Genomic DNA, 23,298 nt, shown 5'->3' with positions numbered 1-23,298 from the left:
ATGCTCTTGTCACCGATGGCTTCTGCATTCACGATCAAGGTTTTTAAAACTGATCCGGACAATTAACCGGTCAGGGTCCGGTTCCTTGGGTTGAATGGTCAGTCCATTCTGACAAAAAAATAAAAAAAAGGTCAAAACCATTGAACGGTTTGAACCACCTGGGTTAATAGTTTGCTGACTAAATCAACGTTTTTTTGGTAAAATTCCAATTTGGGGGAAAAATGAAACCGATCACATAATCGGTTCTCGATTTTCCAGTTCGATCGTCTGATTTGATCCAGTTTTGAAAATCATGTTCACCACTGCTGGTGTAGAGTGAGAATGCTGGTGTTGTTGGGCTTGGGTTTGGTAGAGGAGAATCTCAAAATATAGGGAGTGAGAAATGAGGTTCAAAATGAGGAAGAGGAATCTATGAATTCAGATTCTGTCTTTTTGTGTCTGGTTCGACCCAGACACCACTAGGTAATGGCCAAAATCCCGTTAATGTTTGAATCTCCGACATGTCCTTCTCTAGTTGGTGGGTTTATGCATCCTATGCACCCACAGGTTCATAGAACGTGAACTCAAAAGAGTGACCTTCTCCAATTGGGCCTATAAACATGGCAAAAATTACTCCATCCCCATCCCTGAACACTCCAATTGGATTATAGCTTGCCTATGATCATCGCTACTTAGCTTCTGTCCATTTTAATTATATTTAATACAAGTTTATTAATAAAACAAAAAATATTAGTAATAAATTATTAGCTCTGAAATTAATTTCTATAATTAAATATCCATTAAATTTGTATTTAAAAATAATGATAAAATTAATAAATATAATAACAATAAATTAAAAGTTATAATCAATAATGATAATAATAAATATATTTTAAAAAAATTTTATTAACTTTAAAAACAATTTAAAAATAGTAACATTTAAATTTCTAATATAAAATAATAAAACTTAGTAAAAATTAATAAAACTAAATACTACTATAAATTTACTAACAAATTAATAATATAAGAAAACTTTTAATTATATTAAAATATAATAAAAAATAATGTTTGAATTGTACTCGATCTTACTTGACCAAATTGAGATGGAAATGATTGCAAGGTTGATTTTGCCGAATTCACATTTGCGCCTCGCATAGGGCGCCCCATTCGGGAGATGTTCCAAATGCACGCTGAGATGTGCATGTGGGGGCGCAGATGTGATCTCCATTTTGCCACAATCACTTTTAAAAATGTTCGAACGGGTCCCAACTGGTTTATCCCTTATTTATTCATTTCTCTCCACTCCCGCCTTAGCTTGCTATATTCTTACTGTATTAATCCGTGGAGCTTCTCTGATATAATTATGGCTTCTACCTTGTTGTCGTCTCTGCAAATCGTAAAGGTTTGTTTTGCTTGTCACTTGGTAGTTCATTTTTTTTTAATTATTTTTTCTACTTCAGGAACCATTAATTGAATAGTCTAATTCTTCTCTCCTTTTTCAGAGTTCCTGCTCAAGTTTCACTGACAATCAGAATTTCAACCATCATCGTAGAAGGAAGACTTTCTTCTGTCTGGTGAGCATTTTCAGATTCCTTTCATGTAACTTCTTTGTTTAACTCTATATTTTGTTTTCCTGAAACATATTCACTATGGATTATTGAAGATAAAAACTCCGGACCTTCTTATTGTTCTAATTTGGGAAATTTATTCAAGGAGATAACAGGGTTCATGGTTACTAAATGCCCATATCCATTTATTCTTCTTTTCACCTGTTGAATTTGGCTTTAGAACATTCTTAAAAAAATGAATAAATAAAACTTGAGTTTGTATCATTTTTTTCCCATCTAGTGTAGTTCTGAGATTATTGATTTTCTTTCACTAAAATTTCGGATATTTTTCTATGAATTGATTTTGAATGGGCAAAGTAAAAACTTCCTCCTGGTGGGCAGAAATGGGGAGATGTTAGTTGACCTCTAATGCTTATAGTTAAGTGCATTTGCTTTCAAGTGTCCATCCAAAATTTCTTTTCGTTCGTTTTATCCTCACAAATTTCTCAACTTGAATGTTCTCATTATCGATTTAAGCTGCTGCTGTCTTCTCGGTGATTTAAAATTGGAGGAATTTTAATGCACTCGGATCCTTCAGCTTTCTTATGGGCATGGAACAATAGAAGAAACGGCTTAAATCCCATTAATATCATAACTGCTTTTAAGTTTATCAATGACCAGAAACTTGGTGTTACAAACTATATGGTAGCTGTGTTCTAGGGCTATCTTAGAGTCTTGTACAAGTAGAACAATGAAGGCTTCTTAAGCTAGGAGCATCACATTATTTACTTGCTAGAGATGGAAAGTGAAACTATCAAGTATGATGACAAAAGCCACTGTGAAATGATAGATGTACAGGTTATCTGTTTTCAAAGTGATGGTGCCTAATGGATACACAATTAAGGCAGTAGACAGAGGAATTAAAGCCAAGACGATATCTACTTTATATGAGACACACATCTAAGGAAGAAAACCAGCACAGCCTCTTAATATATTTGTCCAAAATTTGACAAGAGAGTCAATCTCTGCTTTTGATTCCTAAAAGTGTAGCTCAACAATGACATCGGATTTTAAGAGATATAATTGTATTAAAGATTGGGGGCCATTACTTGGTCATCATCATCATCATCACCATCCAAGCCTTATTCCAACCATATGGGGTTGGCTACATGAATCCTGTTTTGCCATTTCATTCTGTTTGGTGCCATTACTTGGTGCAATGGTAAAATCTCAGTCTGACATGCTTGAGAATGTGGAGCCACTTTGTGCCAAAATATAAAATAAAAAAAAAGCCAAAGGTTAGGACTGTACCCAGTCTACCCCTTCCAAGACCCCAGAAAGCATGGACCAACATTGATAATGGCCTCTTTTTTTTATAATTTCCTTCAAGATGAGTTGCACTTGGACATTTCAACTGCAAATTAAATCAGGTGGAAATTACATGTGCACCAGGTGGCCTCACGTGGAAGCACCATTCACATGCACCGGTTGGATTTCATGTGTCTGGAAAAGTTCTGCACTCTCAATCTCGCAATTCTGCTAATACCAATTCCTTGGAAGAGCACTAAGTGTCCCTCAGATTAACATGGAGGATATCAATCACCTTATGCCTTCTTGTTTCCCCGAACCTACACCTCAATTACACTTCCACTCACTTCTGAAGTTCTCAAGATGATTCTTGACCTTGGTATGCTTCTACCCAGTTGTCAATATAATTTTGGCATTCACAAAATAAAGTAATTTAGAATCATTCTAATTCACTATGGATTTATGTTTTTACAAACATACATTTTCTTAGATATTTCATGCCCAACCTTTATTGGGGACAATCTGGAGATAATAAAGCTCAACTGTTAATTAATCTTGGGCTATCAAGTTCATATTACTGTTAGGAGCTAGCAAAGGCTGTTGTCCTATAATGGGAAGATTTATTACACTCCATCCTGTGAGCAGGTTGATTAGAAGTTGAATGAATTTTTGGTTTTTCAATTGGCTACTATGAGGGCTTGTGGGGTGGTACTGGTTATCCTTGAGAAAATCTTCATAATCTGGACTGAACTATACATCTAGGCTTTGTTAAATTGTTGCACCAGCCATATATACATTCTTAGTTAAGGCATCTCAACAGGAGTTAAGGTTAAGGCACTCTAATAGGGGTTAAGGGAAGACAATGGCTATTGAATACTTTTCCTAATCAATGAGTTGATGACGTTCCTTGGCATGAAATCACCACCAAGAGTAGGAGATCTAGCTGTTGCTTGCTGGTTGGTACACAACATAGAGCTCTAACTAGTAAAGTTGCATAATATCATTTTACACCCTATCTTCCCTGAGTCTCTTTATTGCTAGTACCATCATCTCTAATCCATAAATACTACCATACATGTTGGAAAATTGAAACCATCCAGAACAATTGGACTTTTCTTAGTCAAATAAAATCTCCCTTATATCGCAATTGTGTATCATCAGCGTTCTGCCTTTTCCTCAGGAGAGTGATTGATCTCCTGATTCTCACATTTAGGATACATTTGCATTATGTACTATGGATGGATGCTGAAAGGAAGTCTGCAGTGAAAGATTCAATTGATGAGTCATAGATGTAGTATGACAGGAAAGCCTTATAAACTCTCCATTATGTAGGCATTGTTTTACCTGTACAAGTGCCAGTGTTGCATGGACTCTACTTAATGAACGGCATGTCCATTTTAGACATGCATCGGAGTTGGGAACTCCATGGATTCTTGAGGGCATGTCCACGTAAGATTTCCTTTTTATCTCCTAACCTATTTGACATAAATAAACAGCTAATGTTCAAAGATGAATGCATTTTACCTATCAAATGTAGCAAAGACAACATTATTTGCAGGTATGTAATTTTTTTATCAGCAACACAGATAAGATTTCATTAAATTAGATAAAAGGGGTATAACAAGAACTTTTGAAGAGATATGACAGACCTAAAGGGACTGAGGCCCCGTTTAGTGCATCTTTCTGTGTGGTCAGTTGGCTATTTACAAGCCTGGCAGACCGCATCTGCATCTTTTCCCATTTGGTTCATAGTAGATCTAGCTGCCAAAAGCTGATGCATCGAAAAGACGCGAGAAGCCCATTTTGGGCGATTTTCAGGAAGCTCCAAATGGAGATTTTCAGTATTTTTCAATTCATCTTCGCATGGGAAGATATGTGGAAAGACAAGCCTGAACCAAACGGTCTTTAGGCTGTCAAGATCTTAATGCAAAAACTCACTGTCTCTTTTGACTGTCAGAGCTACCAGAAGATCTTCCCAAAAAGACTTGCCAAACGACCCCTAATTTATCCCAGAAAATTACAAATGAGCCCAATGCATAGACTGTCTCTAAACCCCTTACTTAGCTAGACCATCTGCCAAATTGTTTGCAGATCTCCTTACCCAATTGACTTGAATTATCATTTCTTTTGAAAGCCATTTGAACGATCTAGAGTCATTCCTTAAATTCCAAGTTATTTCTTCTCCCTTTTTCAGTTAGCTCACAACTGTTCTTGAGTCACCTTCAATTATCGATATTTCAATACCCAATTCCTTTGCTTTCTCCATCCCAAAAACTGATGCCAAGAATCTGATATGAGAAAATCACCTTGCTCAACCAGAATACAATGAGAGTATATTTCCTTTTTCATCCCTTATTACCCCACAAATGCCTAATAGTCTCAGATTTCCCACACAACTGCCATTAGAGTTCAGCTTCTTCCAACCACAACTTGGTCGTGACCATTTTGTAGAGGCTTTTTGTCTTCTAGAGGAAGAAACAACTATTGCACCCTAAAACTTGACAAAATCATCAACCTTGAACCCAAAGAAAAGCCTAGTGTGCCACTCTTGGGGTAATTACCTTTATCACATAGTTTTAGGTTTCCATCAGAGAGAGTGTTAATCGGGATATTTTCTTTGTCTGACAAAGTGGTTGATCTTATCACAATGATTACCCACTTAAGTGATATTTCAAACTACTCTAAAATACCTAGGTATTTGACCCCTCGAGGATCTCATTGTCACTGGTTGGGGTTAAGTGCAACTTTCTAGTTTTGTCCATCTATCTCCAAGGTTCAGGGCATAATTGGAAATGGTCCCTGTTCGGTGTTTCAAGAAACACTCACTAATTGTACCTTGGGTCTAACCCTGGCAGTTGAGACAAACTGCACCAATTTAGCAATATAATAGTGTTAGCCTTGGCAAGATGAACTCCCCAAGTTTATCCAATGGCTAGAAACATTCTAAACTAATATAAGTCTCATAAATGTCCAGTTTAAGGGGAACTTCATAGAAACATACCAAAGCACACATGAAATAATAATGATATGATTTTATTCAATAATAAATGTTAAAATATATCAGTGTGATTGAAGCTGAGGGCATACACTGTTTAACACCAACCCCATAACGAATCTCCACACAAAGTCTGCTATGATGTAATTACTATCAGATGACAACAAATAATACAATAGCTTGCTCAACAAACACCCCTACTTTCAGGTAGTCCAAAGTAAGAATGCTGTCAAGAGAAATTAGCTAAGAAAACACTTTAAGTCTTGGTGGAATTGGATATACTTTTTTCCACTTTGAGCACCACAAGCCATGACCATTTCTAGCCTAGCTTGGAATATGCATATATATTATATATAATATATGAATACATGTATGTGTATTATGTATTATATAAGTAAATGTTTAAATATGATACATTTAATATATGCTATATTAAAATTTTATGCCATATTAAATATAATATACTTAAAATTGTAGCCTGAAAGACCAGCCCAACGGCTCCAACCCGTGAGAGTGGATGAGCAGAAATAGTTAACATGTCTTTGCACTTGGGCAAATTTGTAGGCATCTATTCCACTACCTGTTGTCTTCTTCCACTTCCCTTCCTTGCTCTTCTTTTTTTTTTCCAAGATCTGCAACTCATCATATATGAGAATTAACGCAATTAATGTAGGGGAAATTAATATCAACCTCTAATCTTGAAATTTAGATCAGACAATAACTTCCTCACATAAAACTCTTGTTGTGTTTCTGTTGTGGTTGCAATTTGAGATCATTACAGAGAAAGCTTAATGCATACTTAGTGCTTCCCACAAGGTTTAGTCCCTTTGTTGTGCCAAGACATATTTTCCAAAGCTGATGCGTATCTTCGGTAGAATATATTTTGCAGCGCTACACTTGCTTGGCAGTATCAAGGATAATAATATCTATACTCGACTTCCTGAGCAAACAAATATTTGGTAATCATCCCTTAACCATCATAACTATTTGTTCATTTTGTATTTGGATCATCAAGAAACTATTATCTTTCCCGGAAGCAATACACACTCACAGATTGTGCTCAAAGGATATTAATTATCACTCTTTTGTCTCATTAGTTCATTTGAATGCCTGAATTTTCTGTTGTAGTCAAATTGGACTTTTAATCTCAGTAGTTCTTCCCATGCTACCATACCAACAGTTCAAGAACTTGTAGGAATGAAAACAAGGAACATACATGTTTTTAATAATAAGAAATTGCACTATGTATAAGCTGTGCATGATATTGCGAAGGACTAGATACCATCCTTATTAAAACGGAACCTTCTACATGGACTTCTCACTCAAATCCACAGAAAAAAATCCCACACTTGTATAGTTTTTCTGCTTAATGAAATTGCACTCGTATTACAGCCATTGATAGAGCACAATGATGTAACAAGATGTGTGTGGCCAATCCATAGGTTGAGTTGAACTATACATCACATTTTCTTTTGTCTATGTCTTTAAGAAGTATTTAGTACACATCTGCAGGCATGTGATCAATCCATAGTGGTTTATGCATACAATATAATTAGAATTATGGGGTCTAATAATAAAGAAATCATAACCTAGGATTTATATATTTATTTTGGAATGGTAGAATACTGATGTATTTCATTCTATTGCCAATCGGCATATTTATACAGTAAGCTGTTGCAATAAATAGAAAGAAGAAAAAAATAGAAAGAAAAGAGAATAAAAAGTAGAAAAATAGAAAGAAAAGAAAATAGAAAGTACAAGAATAGAAAGAAAGAAATAGAAAGAAAACTTTCTAAATCAATCCTTCCACAATCCTAGGAATATATACAATTCTATTTTTACACAACTACCAAATATAGATCTGCACTAGTAACCCCACGTTTTCCAACACTCCCCTTCAAGCTGGTGAATAGAAATCCTCCATTCCCAGCTTGGCTATAATTCTTCGAAAGTCTGTACTATTGAGCCCTTTAGTAAGTACATCAGCCAGTTATCCTTTTGTAGACACATAGGGAGTGCAAATCAACTTGTTGTCCAGTTTCTCTTTTATAAAGTGTCGGTCAATTTCGATGTGCTTCATCTTGACATGTTGAACAGGATTGTGAGCAATATTGATGGCTGACTTGTTATCACAATATAGTTTCATAGGCTCTTCTCGTGGAATCTTCAAGTCTTCTAAAATTATCTTCAACTAGAGTAATTCACACACTCCTTGTGCCATAGCCCTGAATTCTGCATCTGCACTTGACCGAGCCACTACATTTTTCTTCTTACTCCTCCAAGTGACTAAGTTTCCTCCCAAGAAGGTACAGTGACCGGAAGTGGACCGTCTATCTACTGGAGATCCTGCATAATCGGCATTTGTATATGCTTCAAGAGCCAGTCCCCCATTTCTTTTGAATAAAATTCCTTTTCCTGGATTGGCTTTCAAATAGTGCAGAATTTGATGAGCAGCCTGCAGATGAACTTCTTTAGGATTATGCATAAACTGCCTTATTACACTTATAGCGTATGCAATATCTGGCTGTGTATGTGCAAGATAAATGAGTTTTCCAACCAGTCTTTGGAACATCTCCTTGTCTACACTTTCATTCTCGCTGGCTTCTCCAAGTTTATGATTGTGATCTATAGGTGTGGAAGCTGGTTTACATGCCATATTTCCTATTTCTCTCAAAAGATCAACCTACTTTTGTTGAGAGATAAATATGCCTTGTTTAGAATGTGCAACTTCAATTCCGAGAAAATACTTTAGTCTCCCCAAGTCTTTTATCTCAAATTCTCTGGAAAGGCAGTTTTTCAATGCTTCCTTCTCCTTTTTATCATTCCCAGTAACGATTATATTGTCCACATAGACTAATAGTGCAGTAACTCCCCCTGAGGCTGTGTGTTTGATAAACAATGTGTGGTCACCTTGACTTTGCTTGTAACCTGTACTAAGCATCACCTTTGTAAACCTTTCAAACCATGCTCTCGGAGATTGTTTGAGGCCGTATAGTGCTTTCTTCAACCTACAAACTTTGTTCCCCTTAATGCCTTCTCCAAAACCCGGTGGAATGTCCATGTATATCTCCTCTTCTAGATCACCATGGAGAAAGGTATTCTTTATATCAAAATGTTGCAAATCCCAATTATAGTTGGCAGCCAAAGACAACAACACCCTTACTATATTCATTTTATCTACTGGGGCAAAAGTTTCCCGATAATCTACCCCAGAAGTCTATGTATATCCCTTGGCTACCAGTTGTGCTTTGTACCTTTCTAATGACCCATCAGATTTGTACTTAATTGTGAACACCCATTTACAACCTACAGTCTTCTTGTTTCTTGGTAGATCCACAACTTCCCATGTGTTGTTCTTTTTTAGTGCCTCCATTTCTACTCTCATGGCTTTTCTCCACTCCTTATTAGAAAGTGCCTCGGCTAGAGTATTAGGAATCGAAATGGTGTTAAGGCTGGCTAGAAAACTTTTATGGGGTTTAGAGAATCTTTGGAATGACACAGATTTGGTTGAAGGGTACAATGGACGTTTGGTACATTCTCTGGTTCCTTTTCTCAGTGCAATAGGTAGGTCATACTCAGACTGTGAAGGTGCAGGTTCAGGTTCTGCATATCCCTCAGTTCCAGGATTAGGAGTTGAATCTTGGACTTGCACAACTTGAGGATCTGGATTTCTTCTCCTAGAGTAAACCTGCATATATCTCACATCATCATGCACATCATTGGTGGTGTTAACAGTGTCTAAATTTGGTTCAATGGTCGGGTTGTTTGACTCTTGTTGAGACTCGGGAATATGGGGCTCAGAGGATTGTGACTCAGAGGGATGTGATTCTTGACGGTTGGATGACTGTGAGGAGGGTAATACATCTAAGGGGAGTAGATCCGAGGCCTTATCTTCCATTAAGAGGGCTCCCCCTGAAGATAAGGTTGAGTGAAAAAGGATTGTCCCTCCTCAAATGTGACATCAATGGAGGTGTAGAATTTTCTGGTGGCTGGATGATAACATTTATAACCTTTCTGAGTTGGGGAATATCCCAAGAAGACCCACCTGATTGCTCGTGGATCCAATTTTCCCTTATTATGGACATGAACAAAGGCAGTGCAGAAAAAAATTCTTGGTGTGAGATTATTTGAGGTTCGAATATTAGGGTAGAATTGAGAAATGACTTGTATTGAGCTTCGGTTGTCAAGAACTTTAGATGGTAGTCTATTTATGGTGTATGTAGCAGTAATGACAGCTTCCTCCCAATATTGTTTTGGCACCCGGTTTTGAAAGAGAAAGGCTCGGGTGGTTTGCAAAAGATGGCCATTTTTCCTCTCAGCTATCCCATTCTGTTGGGGAGTGTTAACGCGGGAGGATTCATGCACACTGCCTTCTTTTTGAAAAATTTGGGACAAATTCTGATTAAAATAATATGTAGCATTATCAGATCGAAACTTTTAATTCTCACACCAAACTGAGTTTGGACCATGTTATGAAAGTTGGGAAGAATGATACCCACGTCAGATTTAGACTTAAGAAGAAAGATCCATGTGACCCTAGTGCAATCGTCAATAAAGGTGACAAACCATCTAGAACCAGTAATGTTGGGAATTTGAGAAGGGCCCCATATATCCGAATGAATCAAATAAAAAGGAGTTGAAGATCTTTTATTGCTGATTGGGAAAGAAACTCTTTTGTGCTTAGCAAGTTCACAAACATCACAATGAAAGGTTTCAACATCAACTCCTTTAAACAAGGAAGGAGCATTGTTTTTAAAATAGGAAATGAAGGATGACCGAAACGGAAGTGATGACGCCAAATTAAATCTTTATTGGAGGTAGATAAGAATGACTCGTGTGTGACATGCATAACAGTGTGAGATGGTTTGTTGGTTGCTTCGAGGTAGTAGAGTCCATCCCCCCGAAACCTGGTCCTGAAATACACAGTAAGAAAGAAAGAACACAACATTGCAGTTCACATCCTGGGTGAGTTTATGTATAGAGATAAGGCTAGTGGATAACTTAGGAACATGAAGCACATTTTTAAGCAATAGGGATGGAGTAATTTGAATATTCCCAATCCCTGCCACTGTGGTGAAAGAACCATCAGCAACAGAAATTTTTCTATTACTAGGACAGGGTCTATAGGTGAGAAAATGTAGTGAAGAGGGTGTCATGTGATCAGTAGCTCCAGAATCAAGAATCCATGGAAAAACACTAGCCGAGGCATGTAATCCTAGAGATAAAGACTCACCTGAGAGAGCAAGAGAGGTAGAACCACTTCCTGGTTTCAAGGATTTCAGGAAGCTCCTTAACCTTTCAATTTCTTCATCATTAAATGGTCCCTGACTTGAGTGTTCTTGCTGCTGGATTGTGGAGACATTATGAGCCTGTTGAACTCCTTTTGAAACTCCTCGATTTCCCCATTCCTTGCTGGATGTGGGAGGTTTCCCATGAAGTTTCCAACACCGATCTTTTGTGTGTGTAGGCTTCTTGCAATAGGTTCACCAGAGGTTATCGTTAGAGTCACCGGTAGTTGTGTCACGAGCCAAGTTGTGATTGTTCTCACCCTTTGAACCACTGTAACTTCCTCCCCTTGCCACCATGGCTGAGCCTTCGGGATCTTTAGGCTCAAGCATGATTCCACGACGGCTTTTCTCAGCTCTGACAAGGGCTACGACTTCGTTCAATGGAGGCACTTCTTCTTTGCCAAGAATTTGTATTCGGACTTGATCAAATTCAGCATTCAGTCCGACCAAAAAATCATACACCCTATCTCTTTCAATAAAATTCTTCAAGATCACAACATCATTAGGGCACTTTGTCTCAAGAACCCGATAATGATCAAGCTCATGCCATAAATTTTGCAGCAGATTTGCATACTCTGTAACACTTCTACTCCCTTGTTTGGCCGCCATTGTCTTCACTTTGACCTCATAGACACGAGCAGCGTCATGGGCTTTGGGATAGGTTTGTCGGACAGCATCCCAAATAACCTTTGCAGAGGGAAGAAACATACAAGTATCACTGATCTCGGTTGTCATTGAACTCCACAACCATGACATAATCATGGAGTCCTCGTCCCAAGCATCAAAATTTGGCTCGCCCAACTTTGGCCCTGTTCCAAGAAGGTGACTAATTTTTCCTTTTCCCTTCAAATAGGTACGCACTAGTTGTGACCACTTCAAGTAGTTCTAGCCATTCAGTCTATATGTTGTCTGAATATTCTACAAATCACCAGTGTGAGGATGAGAATTTGTTGCTCCTTCATCGGTTTGGATGGGAGCACTTGTTGCAATCATGTTGGACATTGTTAATGGAGGAAAAATAAGGCCAGCAGGAAAGGAGAATAAAGGAGGGAAGAACTGACCGGAATAAAGGAGAATAAAGGAACACTTCTGGTTATAGATCAATACTGAAGCCAAAAGAGAAAAACACGAAAAACTGGCAATGAAGGCCGAAAAAAATCTCAAGGTTGACAAACCTAGAGCTCTGATACCATGTTTTGGAATGGTAGAATACTGATGTATTTCATTCTATTGCCAATCGGCATATTTATATAGTAAACTGCTGCAATAAATAGAAAGAAGAAAAAAATAGAAAGAAAAGAAAATAGAAAGTACAAGAATAGAAAGAAAACTTTCTAAATCAATCCTTCCACAATCCTAGGAATATATACAATTCTATTTTTACACAACTACCAAATATAGATCTGCACCAGTAACCCCACGTTTTCCAACAATATTCAACAAGAGAAATAGCTAGAAGATTAAAGACTCGAATAAGAAGATATTATGTTGAAACAATATTTATTGTAAGAAGATACAATGAAAGATGAGCAAAGAGACAAATTGAGAAGCTGCACACCTGCAGATTTTATATATATATATATATATATATTAACAAAAATAAAAAAATTGAATTGATACTTTATTATTATATAGTTTTCATTATATTAACATAAAGAAATGCCAAGGGTAGACTCATACATAACTAAATAATACTTAAATGAGAAAAAGAAAATTAAACATCTGTCTCAAAACATGGAAGTTCAATTTCAGTGGACTAAGAGGTGTGCCAATTCTTTTGCAGACTCTTTGGCCAAGCAAGGGGTGGGAAGAGATAATCCTTTCTGGGCAGTGTTGTGGTATGAAGTAAACTTACAGGGAGGGTTCAGAGATTTTACCCCTCCCTCCTGTTGTATCCTTCTCTTTTAATCTCATTCTTAATAAAAGTTTCTGTTATTTATCAAAAAAAATGATATAGATTTAGGCATTCCCACTATAAGATACCACCAAATCTTAATAGTAATTGTGTAAATCAAACAGGAAACTGTCGTTTCTGATTCATGATAAATCAGCTTGACCTGCTTAATTATGGTTATCATATGATTTAGCTTAACATCTAGAAAACTCAAATTGATATCAAGAAGAGGCATGTCTTAGCTACATTTATCCATCCTCTGAAATTCAAGTGAATGCAAGTGTAACACTTTTTCTCTTTATGCAGAATGTCTCAGAGGAAATAAGCATCACTGAGCCAGGGACACAGCAAGATGAAAGGACGTCCATAGGGTGCTTTGAGAAAGTCCCACACACTGATAACCTTGTCCTCAAATCCCTGGGACCACCACAACATGCAGGCCCTCTGGTTAGTGCACTAGAAACTTCTTCCAAACAAGATGCTGCTAGTTTTCACTTCCCTGGACACAATAGGGGGCGTGCTGCACCCCCTCTGTTAACTCGACTTATTGGTACCAGACCATTCCTGCATGACTTACCTGAGCTTCCAGAGCTTGACAATCTCTTTTCTCCAGAGGGCCCCATTTTATATGCACAGAGGCAAGCAGCCAAACTTTTTGGATCATCTGAAACATGGTTTCTTGTTGGTGGTACCACGTGTGGGATCCAGGCAGCTATCATGGCTACTTGTTCCCCTGGCAATGTCCTCATCCTCCCTCGTAATTCTCATATATCAGCCATATCTGCTATGGTATTATCTGGTGCACTACCAAAATACATCATTCCTGAGTACAATATGGAGTGGGACATCACTGGTGGGGTTACACCTTCACAGGTAGAGAAAGCAATAAAAGAATTGGAGGCGGAAGGTCTGAAAGCCAGTGCAGTTTTTGTTACTTCTCCTACTTACCATGGAATTTGCAGCAATTTGAGTGAAATCACACAGATCTGTCATTCCTGTGGAATCCCCATAATAGTTGATGAGGCACATGGGGCTCACTTTGGATTTCATCCTAAGCTGCCTGGTTCTGCCCTTAAGCAAGGTGTGGACCTTGCAGTGCAATCCACACATAAAGTTCTATGTTCTCTTACGCAGTCATCCATGTTACACATGGCAGGTGATATTGTAGATAGAGAGAGGATACGCAGCTGTCTTCAAACACTTCAAAGCACCAGTCCCAGTTATCTCCTTCTGGCATCATTAGATGCAGCTACAGCTCAATTAGCTGAAAACCCCAAAACTGTTTTTAATGAAGCAGTAGAAATAGCCATTGAAGCAACACAAATTATCAAGAGCATTCCTGGCATTTCAGTCCTTGACTTTTCAAGCTTCTCTAACATTCCTACCATTGATCCCTTGCGGATTACCATTGGTCTGTGGCAGCTTGGCCTATCTGGTTATGAAGCAGACAAGATCTTATGTAGCGACCATGGGATCATTGCTGAGCTTGCTGGGACTCGGTCTTTGACATTTGCTATCAACTTAGGGACCTGCAGACGGGACATTGAGAGGCTTGTATTTGGACTAAAGCAATTATCAACTACTTTCTTCAGGTATGGTGGCAGTGAGAGGAAGTTGCTAAACACTGATTGTGCACCTTTTGCTGATTTTGGCATGAGACTGAGTCCTAGAGAGGCTTTTTTTGCCAGTAAAAGAAGAGTAAGTGTAGCAGAGAGTCTTGGTGAGGTATCTGGGGAAATTATATGCCCATATCCACCGGGGATTCCAGTGGTGATCCCTGGTGAGGTTATTACAGCAAGAGCTTTAGATTATCTCCTGGGGGTTAAAAATAATGGTGCTGTTATTAGTGGAGCATCTGATTCTCAACTGTCTTCCATGCTAGTCTGCAATTTGTAATCGTTGAGCTTAAGAACATTGATACTTGTATGAGCAAGCATGTAAGAATGCTTCATGCCATTACATGGTAATATAATTGCAGGTTGTGGCAGCCTACTCTACCTTCTTTAGCTGCAATATACAACTTAGGTTACTAAAATAATTGTGAGGCGAAAAAATCCTAAACATGCAAATTTGTTATTTTTTTCTATGCCATACAAGTGTACTGTAAACAACGCATCTGGAATATTGTAAGGGACTCGACAGAAAATGGTATTAACAGAGCCACTTAAAATGACAATGTTTCAAATGGGTGCTTTATGGTGCATTTCTAGGGCGTTAAGGTCCAAAATACCGGTATCACATATCGCGATATCATTCGATATGCATGGATGTCCGGATATGGCGGAAAGATATGAATACATTTGGATACACCAGGGAAATTCTCACAACTATACTAATAAAAATTTTAGGTTAAAATAATAATGAATAAGGTATAAATAAATAAATAGATGCTTAATTTAATAGTTTATATGAAAAAATACACTACTACGGGTGCAAATTGGGCAGGTTGGGCCCGGTTTATGATCAATTCAGGGCCAATCTTAAAATTTGGGCTTAAGGCCTGAGCCCGACCGAGCCAGAGGTCAAGCCTGATCCTTCCAACTCCAGCTCAGCCCACATTGTAATTTGATGTATTCAGGTTGTATGTATGAATGTGTCAAGTGGGTTGGGCTCGGGTTGGATTTGGGTTATCTAAGGGCTAGGCTTGAGCTCAACCCGAGGACTGAAAATTTAAACCCAACCAATGTAAAATTTTGGGCTCAGGTTGGGCCTGCCCAAGTTACACCTGTATATATGGATAAAGTTCGATGAACTAGCAATCTGCTTCCTTGACATCCACTGTGTGCGATGGAGGTGGTAGAGAGGAGAGAGAATTGATTTCGAAGGGATTTAACGATGGAGGTGGTTTTGATAGATTGGATATTTAATTTTTTTCTTTATCAATTTCGTGAATAGTAGAGATAGCTTAAAAGATTTACCCATAAATATTAGTCTGACTATAAGAGTGTGGGAATGAAAAAGCCCACTACATAGCACGAAGGGGAGATGGAAACCATTAGAGTGGTCTCGAGAATGTATCAGATAGTGTGCATGAATGATGGACACGACTTCAAGAGCATGACACGATAAAACTAAGGACATAATGGTCTAGAATAAAGGACAATGAAAAGGGGGACAATAACTAACTCTCTCATGGGACACATGTCGGGAAAAGGGGGGGGTGCCCTAGGTGTCACAGTTCCTTTGAGAACACTCCTCGGTTCTGACATAATTGGTAATGAATCTCTTAGGTGAGTATAAGGAGTCTGGATCTCCTGCGCATATCGTTCTGTACATTTGTTTTCAAAATCGGATTGGATCGGGCGGTTGGACTGAAAAAATTGGGAATCGGTCATCTAATTGGTTTTATTTTTCTCAAAACCGTTGATTTTGATCAGCAAACCGTTGAATTGACTGATTAATTATTTGAATGGTTTTGACCATTTTTCAAAATTTTTAATTTTTTTAAATTGTTTTATTTTTTTGTTAGAACGGGTTAATCATTCCGATCGAATGGTTAAACCATTCGAACTGGTAACCGAACCCCTGATTGATTTGGTCACGGATTGGGTTTTAAAAACCATGCTGGTTGGATTGTGCCATGCCAGCATCATGTGAGTTGAAAAACTTATATGTGCGATTAAGTGGAAGTTCAAGAGACTCCATTTTTTACACTCAAAACAAAGCATAGACGGAGAGAAATTCCTCTAAGAAACTCTTCTGCAAAACTCCTATCCGGTGCCTTAATCGTGTCATCTTAGGTTTATACAATATTCAAAAAGGCATCGATATAGGAATGTTTCTGACCTAAGAGATTTTTTGCAAAGCTGAAATAGAAGTTGAGCAGATTAAACACGAGAATGTAACCTTCGGGAATTTTGATCTTGAAACTTTCTGTTTAATCTTGTTTTTCGAAATAGAAAATCAAAAGAAAATTGACTCATTTCTTGTACATAAAGATTGATCTAAGTGAAATTCAAGGGTTTTTTTTACTGCTTTGGTCGTAAAGTAGGAGTCTATAATAGTTCAAAAAATTACAAAATAAGTCTTAAAATATAGATAGAGATCTAGTTTCAACGATTTATTGATTTTGACTAAAGTTATTGATAAAAAATTATTGAACGAGGTATTCAACTCTAGGGATGAATCGAAGAAGAAATATTTATTATTTCTACCTCCTATTTTTTATGAAAAGAATGAATCTTTTTATCAAAAGATCAGAAAAAAAAAAAAAAAAAAGGTCTGAATCTCTTGCTGGAATAATTTGGAAGATGCAAAACCAAAAAGATTGGTATTTGCTAAAAGCAGTCAATCAATATACATTGATACGTAATCTTATTCAAATCCAATATAGAACCTATGTATACATAAGAAATGTATCAAATGAATTTTCACCAACTTCTTGTAACTTAGTTTATTAGCAAACTACTAATTCAAGCCTAAATTCGATGAAAAATCTTTTCAAAGACGTAATTCTGTTCCACCAAAGTTTCAAATGAGGACAAAGATGAAGAAACGAAGGTCTCTTATATATCTATTAAGCTACCCACACATATAAACCATTTAAACTGTGTAACACTGACGTGTCGCATTTTAAGGGGTAGCGGAGGAAGATGTTCAAGAGAATATGTGCAGGAGATCCGAACTCAGGTATAAGGGGTAGCAAATTGGTATGATTCCCAAACTCCCTAGCATAACTCTCGGATGTGATGGCCAAATAGGAACCTTCTAAGGACAAAAGATTCTATAGCCATCCAAGCACAGCAATGAGACTGTGCTATCCTTCTGTCCAGCAAACTTATTCCCTTAGTGCCATAACCTACCCACCCACACTTAGAATCTCTAGATGCTTGTTTGATCATAGAGATGCCACTTAGGAAGATGAGAGTCCCAACAAAAACCAACCTCTCTCCCATCATCAAGGAGACAATAGGAGAATACTCACAAGACACACTCTTATTATGAATATGAAGATGGTGGTGGTAACGTCAAGATCCTTGTTGACAAGGTTTATAGCCTCAAAGATCGAGTTACTTAGTTTCAGCTAGAAGATGTTGTCACGCTCTCCATAAAGTACAAAAGATGGACAAGCTCAAGCAACAACAACAAGAGATGATTCGTCAACTCTACCACCAGCAACGAGGCAAGAACCTTCTGCACCCAATACCTAATCATTGGAGAATGCGACCCAAAATAAAACGTCAACATCATTTCATAACTGGATTCAGTCATTGTAAAGCACATTCAAACAGTCATTATAGCCTTACATTCGGAATATCTCTCCATGAAATAAAGCATACAAGTACAGAGATAGAGATGTTCCGTTGTTCCATCATTTCCCCTGGCATACCTAATGCAACCACCCTCAATTCACACACCTCCTTTGAATTGCATGCCCTCTAGCCTCTACACTAGTCAACCGGGAAGAGTTGTATGTAGACCTGTTCATGGACTGGGCGGCACCCGACAGGCCGGCCCGGCCCCCGGACGGGCTTGAACGTGGTTATAGGCCCGTGGGCTTATATTCGGGCCAAAAACCTGGCCCACAATAAATTCAAGCCGGGCTCAGGTTTTGTCAAAATAGTCCGACCCGACCTAATATTAGACTTAAAGTGAATAATGTGAATATGTCCATTTGAATAAATTTTTTGATTTAAGAATGTAAAACTGTGTTTTAAAATACAAAAGAAAGGGGAAAAAAACTATCTTGTAGGCCCATTGTTTATTTAAATAGGAAAAAAAACTATCTGAATTTTTAATTCTATTTTGAATAGGGAAATTTGTTTTTTTTATTAGGTCGGGTTTCAGGCTTTTTATCAGGGTCAGGCTCGGACCCAAGTTATAGGCCCGTTGGTCGATCCAGGCCAGGCTCAGGCTCGGGCCTATCATATTTCCCTTAATGACAAATGAAAGCCCGGCCCGACCCGGCCCACAAACAGGTCTAGCTGTATGAATACATCCAAACTCTGGTTGAGTTGAGTCAGAGTAAGACATGAGTTGATGCGATGATGTAGCAAGCAACAATCAGGGTGCTAGTTGAAATTTTTAGAGACCCCAACAAATACCACACCATGCATTGGGGGACAATCGAATTCACTGAGGAAAACATACACGCTCGTCGATGACCCAGACCACAACAGATCTTTGCATATAGCTGCACACATGAAAGGATATGAGATGTGATGCACATTCATTGACCCCAAGTAGTTCAGTGATGATTATCTCGATACACACTCTTAAGTTGATGGCATCCCAGAGGAATTGATCATTGGGCTACCAATGGAGGTAATCATTTTCAATGGGAGCATGTCCGCTGCTGGGGGTTCGATTATTCTCACCACCAACATCGGACCATTCATAGAAGAGCAAGAGTAGTAGGTTGACTCAATAACGACATCCTCCTTGGTAGACCTTTCATTCACAGGTTACGGCTCATGCCCTCCACGTACCACCAAAGTTTTCATTTAATAGTGACTCCATATCACCCAAATGAGTTGTTCTTTGACGCTCACAACCAATGCCTCAAAGGGAGGCATCACAGTAGAGTTATATGCATACCCCCCACACACGAGTGCCCGTCGAGAGATTTGAGGTCCATTTCTGTGATGCTATTTACTACATAAAGTTGGAAGGATGCAAATTGACTATGGAGGGGGATAGTTATGTCACCCCTATTCTTGAGGCGTTGGAGAAGAACAAAAGAAACGATGCATTTGAAAGATTAACCCTTTATGGACCACATACTATACACTGGTTGAGGAAGAAGAGGAGGTAGACAAAAACTTCGCACCCAAGAAAGGCAAGCCAAATGGGGAGATAAGTACAACTAGTTGAAGGATTAGTGTTGCTTTTGATCTACTATCATTAATATTGTATGCATGCGAAATATATGTGATATTTCTTCTTTTTGTTTTTGCTTTTTGTTAAATAAGAAAATGTAGTGAATGCAATATTTTCCCTTTGACAAGTCTGATTAAGAAGTCTACTATTTTGAACAATGTTATTTTGGAATGTGAAAATGTAATCACTTGAACAAAGACCTAGAGAAAACAATGTGTACAAGTGACCCCTGACAGGCAACAAATCATAACCACCATCGACCCAATACAGATAGAACAAAAGGTAATGTAAAACATATCTGAACATTGGACCATGTAACATTAGGGGTGAGAGTAATAAATAATGTTTTAGGTGGGCGAACTAATGGAATATGTGGATGGGACATAACCCCCCTCCTAGACATTTACGAGAAACAAGCTCTACTATAGAGGGGTTGTTGGACGAAATCGATCTACGAGGGGTGGAGGCCCTAACATATATGCTAGATTGCAAGGGGAATTTAAAGATGATCTCATTACGTTATTAAAGGGTAGGGTAATGAAACCTTAACAAAAAAAACCCATAGTGTGAGTCGCTAGTGCCATATTAAGAAATTCCTTGTTTCATGTTTTTAAAATTCCAAGATGTCTTCGCTTAGTTGTACAAGTAGATGCCTAGTTTAGATCTGAACCTTGTGAAGTATTCTTTGTACATAGATCCTTTGGTGAAGCCTATCAAGCAACCGCAACAGGCTTTCAAGCCTAACATTTCCATGAAAATCAAGGAGGTAGAGAAGTTTTTGTGGGTAGGCTTCATCAGGCTGATTGTAGTGAACATTGCCCAGATTAAGAAGAAAATGGACAGTTAAGGTTGGGATCTTGAAGACCCTTAAAGATCGTTCTTAGCACTACAATTTGATTAGGATTAGGATTCATATTTAATCTCCCACTATGCAGGTGCTGCATGGATTTTCATGATCTAAATAGTGGCTATTTGAAAGATGAGTCCCCTTTACCAAATATGGAGATTTTCATTGACACTACTTCCAAGAACAAATCGTTCTCTTTCTTGGATGTGTATAGTGGATATAACTAGATCCTCATGGACTCCATCGATGCCCCCACATACAATCTTTATGACACTCATTGGAAATTTTAATTATAAGGTCATGCCTGTCGGCTTCAAGAACGTAGTAGAAATTTATCAGAGGGTGATGACTTGCATATTCCACGATATGATGCACGGACTTGGTTGACATCATAGTAAAATCTAGAAAGAGAATCGGCCATAGTAGTCCCATGCAAGATGTTTGTGAGGTGCAAGCAATACAACCTTAGGCTGAACCCCCTTAAATTAGCCTTTGGGGTAGAATCAGGGAAGTTCATAGGCTATCAAGTTGACAAAGAAGGGATATGTCCAGATGATGCAAAGGTCAAGGTGGTGCCAAAGTTACCTCATCGAAAAATGAATTATAGCTGAATACATTATTGAAAAGGTTTCCTACCTTTGAAGGTTCATCCCGGGGTTATCTCTCACCATAGCTCCATTGTTCAAATTAAACAAAAAGGTTGTCTCGTTCAAATGGACCGTTGAACATGAAAATCCCTTTGAATAGATTAGGTGATCCTTAGCAAGAGCACCTATCACGTTTCCACCACTAGAAGGGAAGGAGTTAAACATTTATATCATAGCCACCATATAATATACCCAACCTAGAGTATGGGTGATTATGGATAGGGCCTGCGCCAACCTTAGTGCCAACGATAAGGGCTTTAACTTTGGCCGGGGTCTAGCCTGACCTATACTCTAGGCCTAGATTTCAAGCCCAGGTCCAACACGGGCCTAATGACTAATAACTTTGGGCCCATTACATTGAATGAAAAAAAAAATTAATTATTTAGATTTTTTTAACTTAAATAACATGTGATTCATGTAAAAAAAAACATAAGTGAAAGTTAAATTGGGCTTGGCTAAGCTTTAGGCTTATGACACAAAAGAAAAAAGGCATGGGCCCCATTTTATTGCTATGCTTAATTTGGCTTGGGTTACTTATCACTCTATAGATGAAGGCAAGGCCTTCATTCATATTCTTAAGTAATGTTGACTTAAAACAACACTCAATAATTAGTGGAATCATTGAGTGTTTTCCAAAGTCCCACATTACTTAGGAAATGAGAATGAAGGCTTTACCTTCATGTATATAAGGCATTTCTTAGGAGGACAATTCTCATATTTGAATTGACTCAAGTGCTAACAAATGTGTTGACACATGTCAATTCATAAATATTTATTTATATGTTAAAGTAAAACCTAAATCTGCAATATAGCAAACCATCCTTCATGTAAAACCTTGTCGCACAAAACAACAATCTCTTCCTTGTGATCTTATCTGCCTGTAGGGCACCTATTATTAGATATGCAATGTAAAAATCCCTCCAGTCAGCTATATCCATTGCCAAACACTCAAATTTATCGACCTCAAATATACACATTCCATAGTCATTTTGTATTTTCATTGCATCTGCTTTTATATATGGCCAGCAATAACCCATGCATTATAATTTCCTATATAGTGTGGTAGTGATGTTCCCACTACATGCCTCATTTTTTTCCTTTAGCACTACTTTTCTCTCCTCAACACCCAAGCAATAAGTGCACATTCCGTTAGCCATTTTATAATTAAGGACCCCATTCACTAATTGATATCGGATGAAGATTTTATTTTCTTGGGGTGAGGAAGTAGGGTTTTGAGTTTTTGGGTGATGGGATATCTTTAATCTCCTTTATAAACCCAGTGTTCTGTCTCTACCCATTAGGATAATCTGTCAATGGATGGTTCCCTTTGCATCTAGATGCAAAGTAGTGTGTTTTCATCATAGGATTGGATTTTGGAACCTAGGGTGGCTAAGGCATTTGTATAAAGATTTTTTATCGGTTGCGATGTTAGTAGATAGTGGTGAAATCTTTGGTTAATTTCTGGATGAGGTTTCTATAAGGTAACAAGGAGATCTCCTTCACTCTTGTCATTCCATCTATCTATCCGATTACCAATTATGAATCACCCACCACTAAGATCTTCTTCGCACCTAGGTCTCTTACTATGGTCAATCCTAAGACAAGAACATCATGTTTTTGCGACATTATGTGAGCAAGGAAACTGGAGTTTAAAATAATAGGTTCTAGTTGCACCAAAGGGTAAAGTTAGGGTAACTTTTGCTCCTACAAAAGAATTTGCACAACTTCCACCAAAAGCTAATTCCCATTCTCCATCTTCCACCACTATGATTAGGGGTAGGTCTCTTGATATCTCTTTCAGAAGTCTCCAAGGGGTCACTTGTTGGCAAAGCTACCAAGAGGTCAGCTATTGCCTGACACTTTATGGATCTAGGTTAGGTATATTCCATGGTGTACTCATAGAGTTGCATCAACCACTTCACCAATCTACCTAATAGATGGTGTTTGCCTACAAAGTATTCGATCACTTGCACA

General features: G+C 38.0%; 1 protein-coding gene across 1 annotated transcript; it reads left to right on the top strand.

Moving 5' to 3' along the window:
* Positions 1–1,108: 1,108 nt before the first annotated feature.
* On the top strand, positions 1,109–15,003 carry LOC148873185 (uncharacterized). Its single transcript, XM_088941884.1, has 3 exons — positions 1,109–1,381; positions 1,482–1,553; positions 13,318–15,003. Exons 1-3 carry the CDS (start codon positions 1,154–1,156, stop codon positions 14,905–14,907), a joined length of 1,890 nt encoding a protein of 629 aa, XP_088798010.1. The 5' UTR covers positions 1,109–1,153; the 3' UTR covers positions 14,908–15,003.
* The last annotated feature ends 8,295 nt before the right edge of the window (positions 15,004–23,298 follow it).

The sequence above is a fragment of the Nelumbo lutea genome, chromosome 1 (genome assembly GCF_056320005.1).
Source record: "Nelumbo lutea isolate HS-2025 chromosome 1, American lotus-T2T, whole genome shotgun sequence".
Classification (NCBI taxonomy): Eukaryota; Viridiplantae; Streptophyta; class Magnoliopsida; order Proteales; family Nelumbonaceae; genus Nelumbo; species Nelumbo lutea.
The sequence above is the reverse complement of the archived record's forward strand: the minus strand, read 5'-3'. Positions and strand labels throughout refer to the sequence as shown.

Coding starts and splice junctions, on each gene's coding strand:
- LOC148873185 (XM_088941884.1), top strand. CDS start 1,154: ATGTTCCAAATGCACGCTGAGATGTGCATGTGGGGGCGCAGATGTGAT. Junction 1,382..1,481: donor CGTCTCTGCAAATCGTAAAG/GTTTGTTTTGCT, acceptor CTCCTTTTTCAG/AGTTCCTGCTCAAGTTTCAC. Junction 1,554..13,317: donor GGAAGACTTTCTTCTGTCTG/GTGAGCATTTTC, acceptor CTCTTTATGCAG/AATGTCTCAGAGGAAATAAG.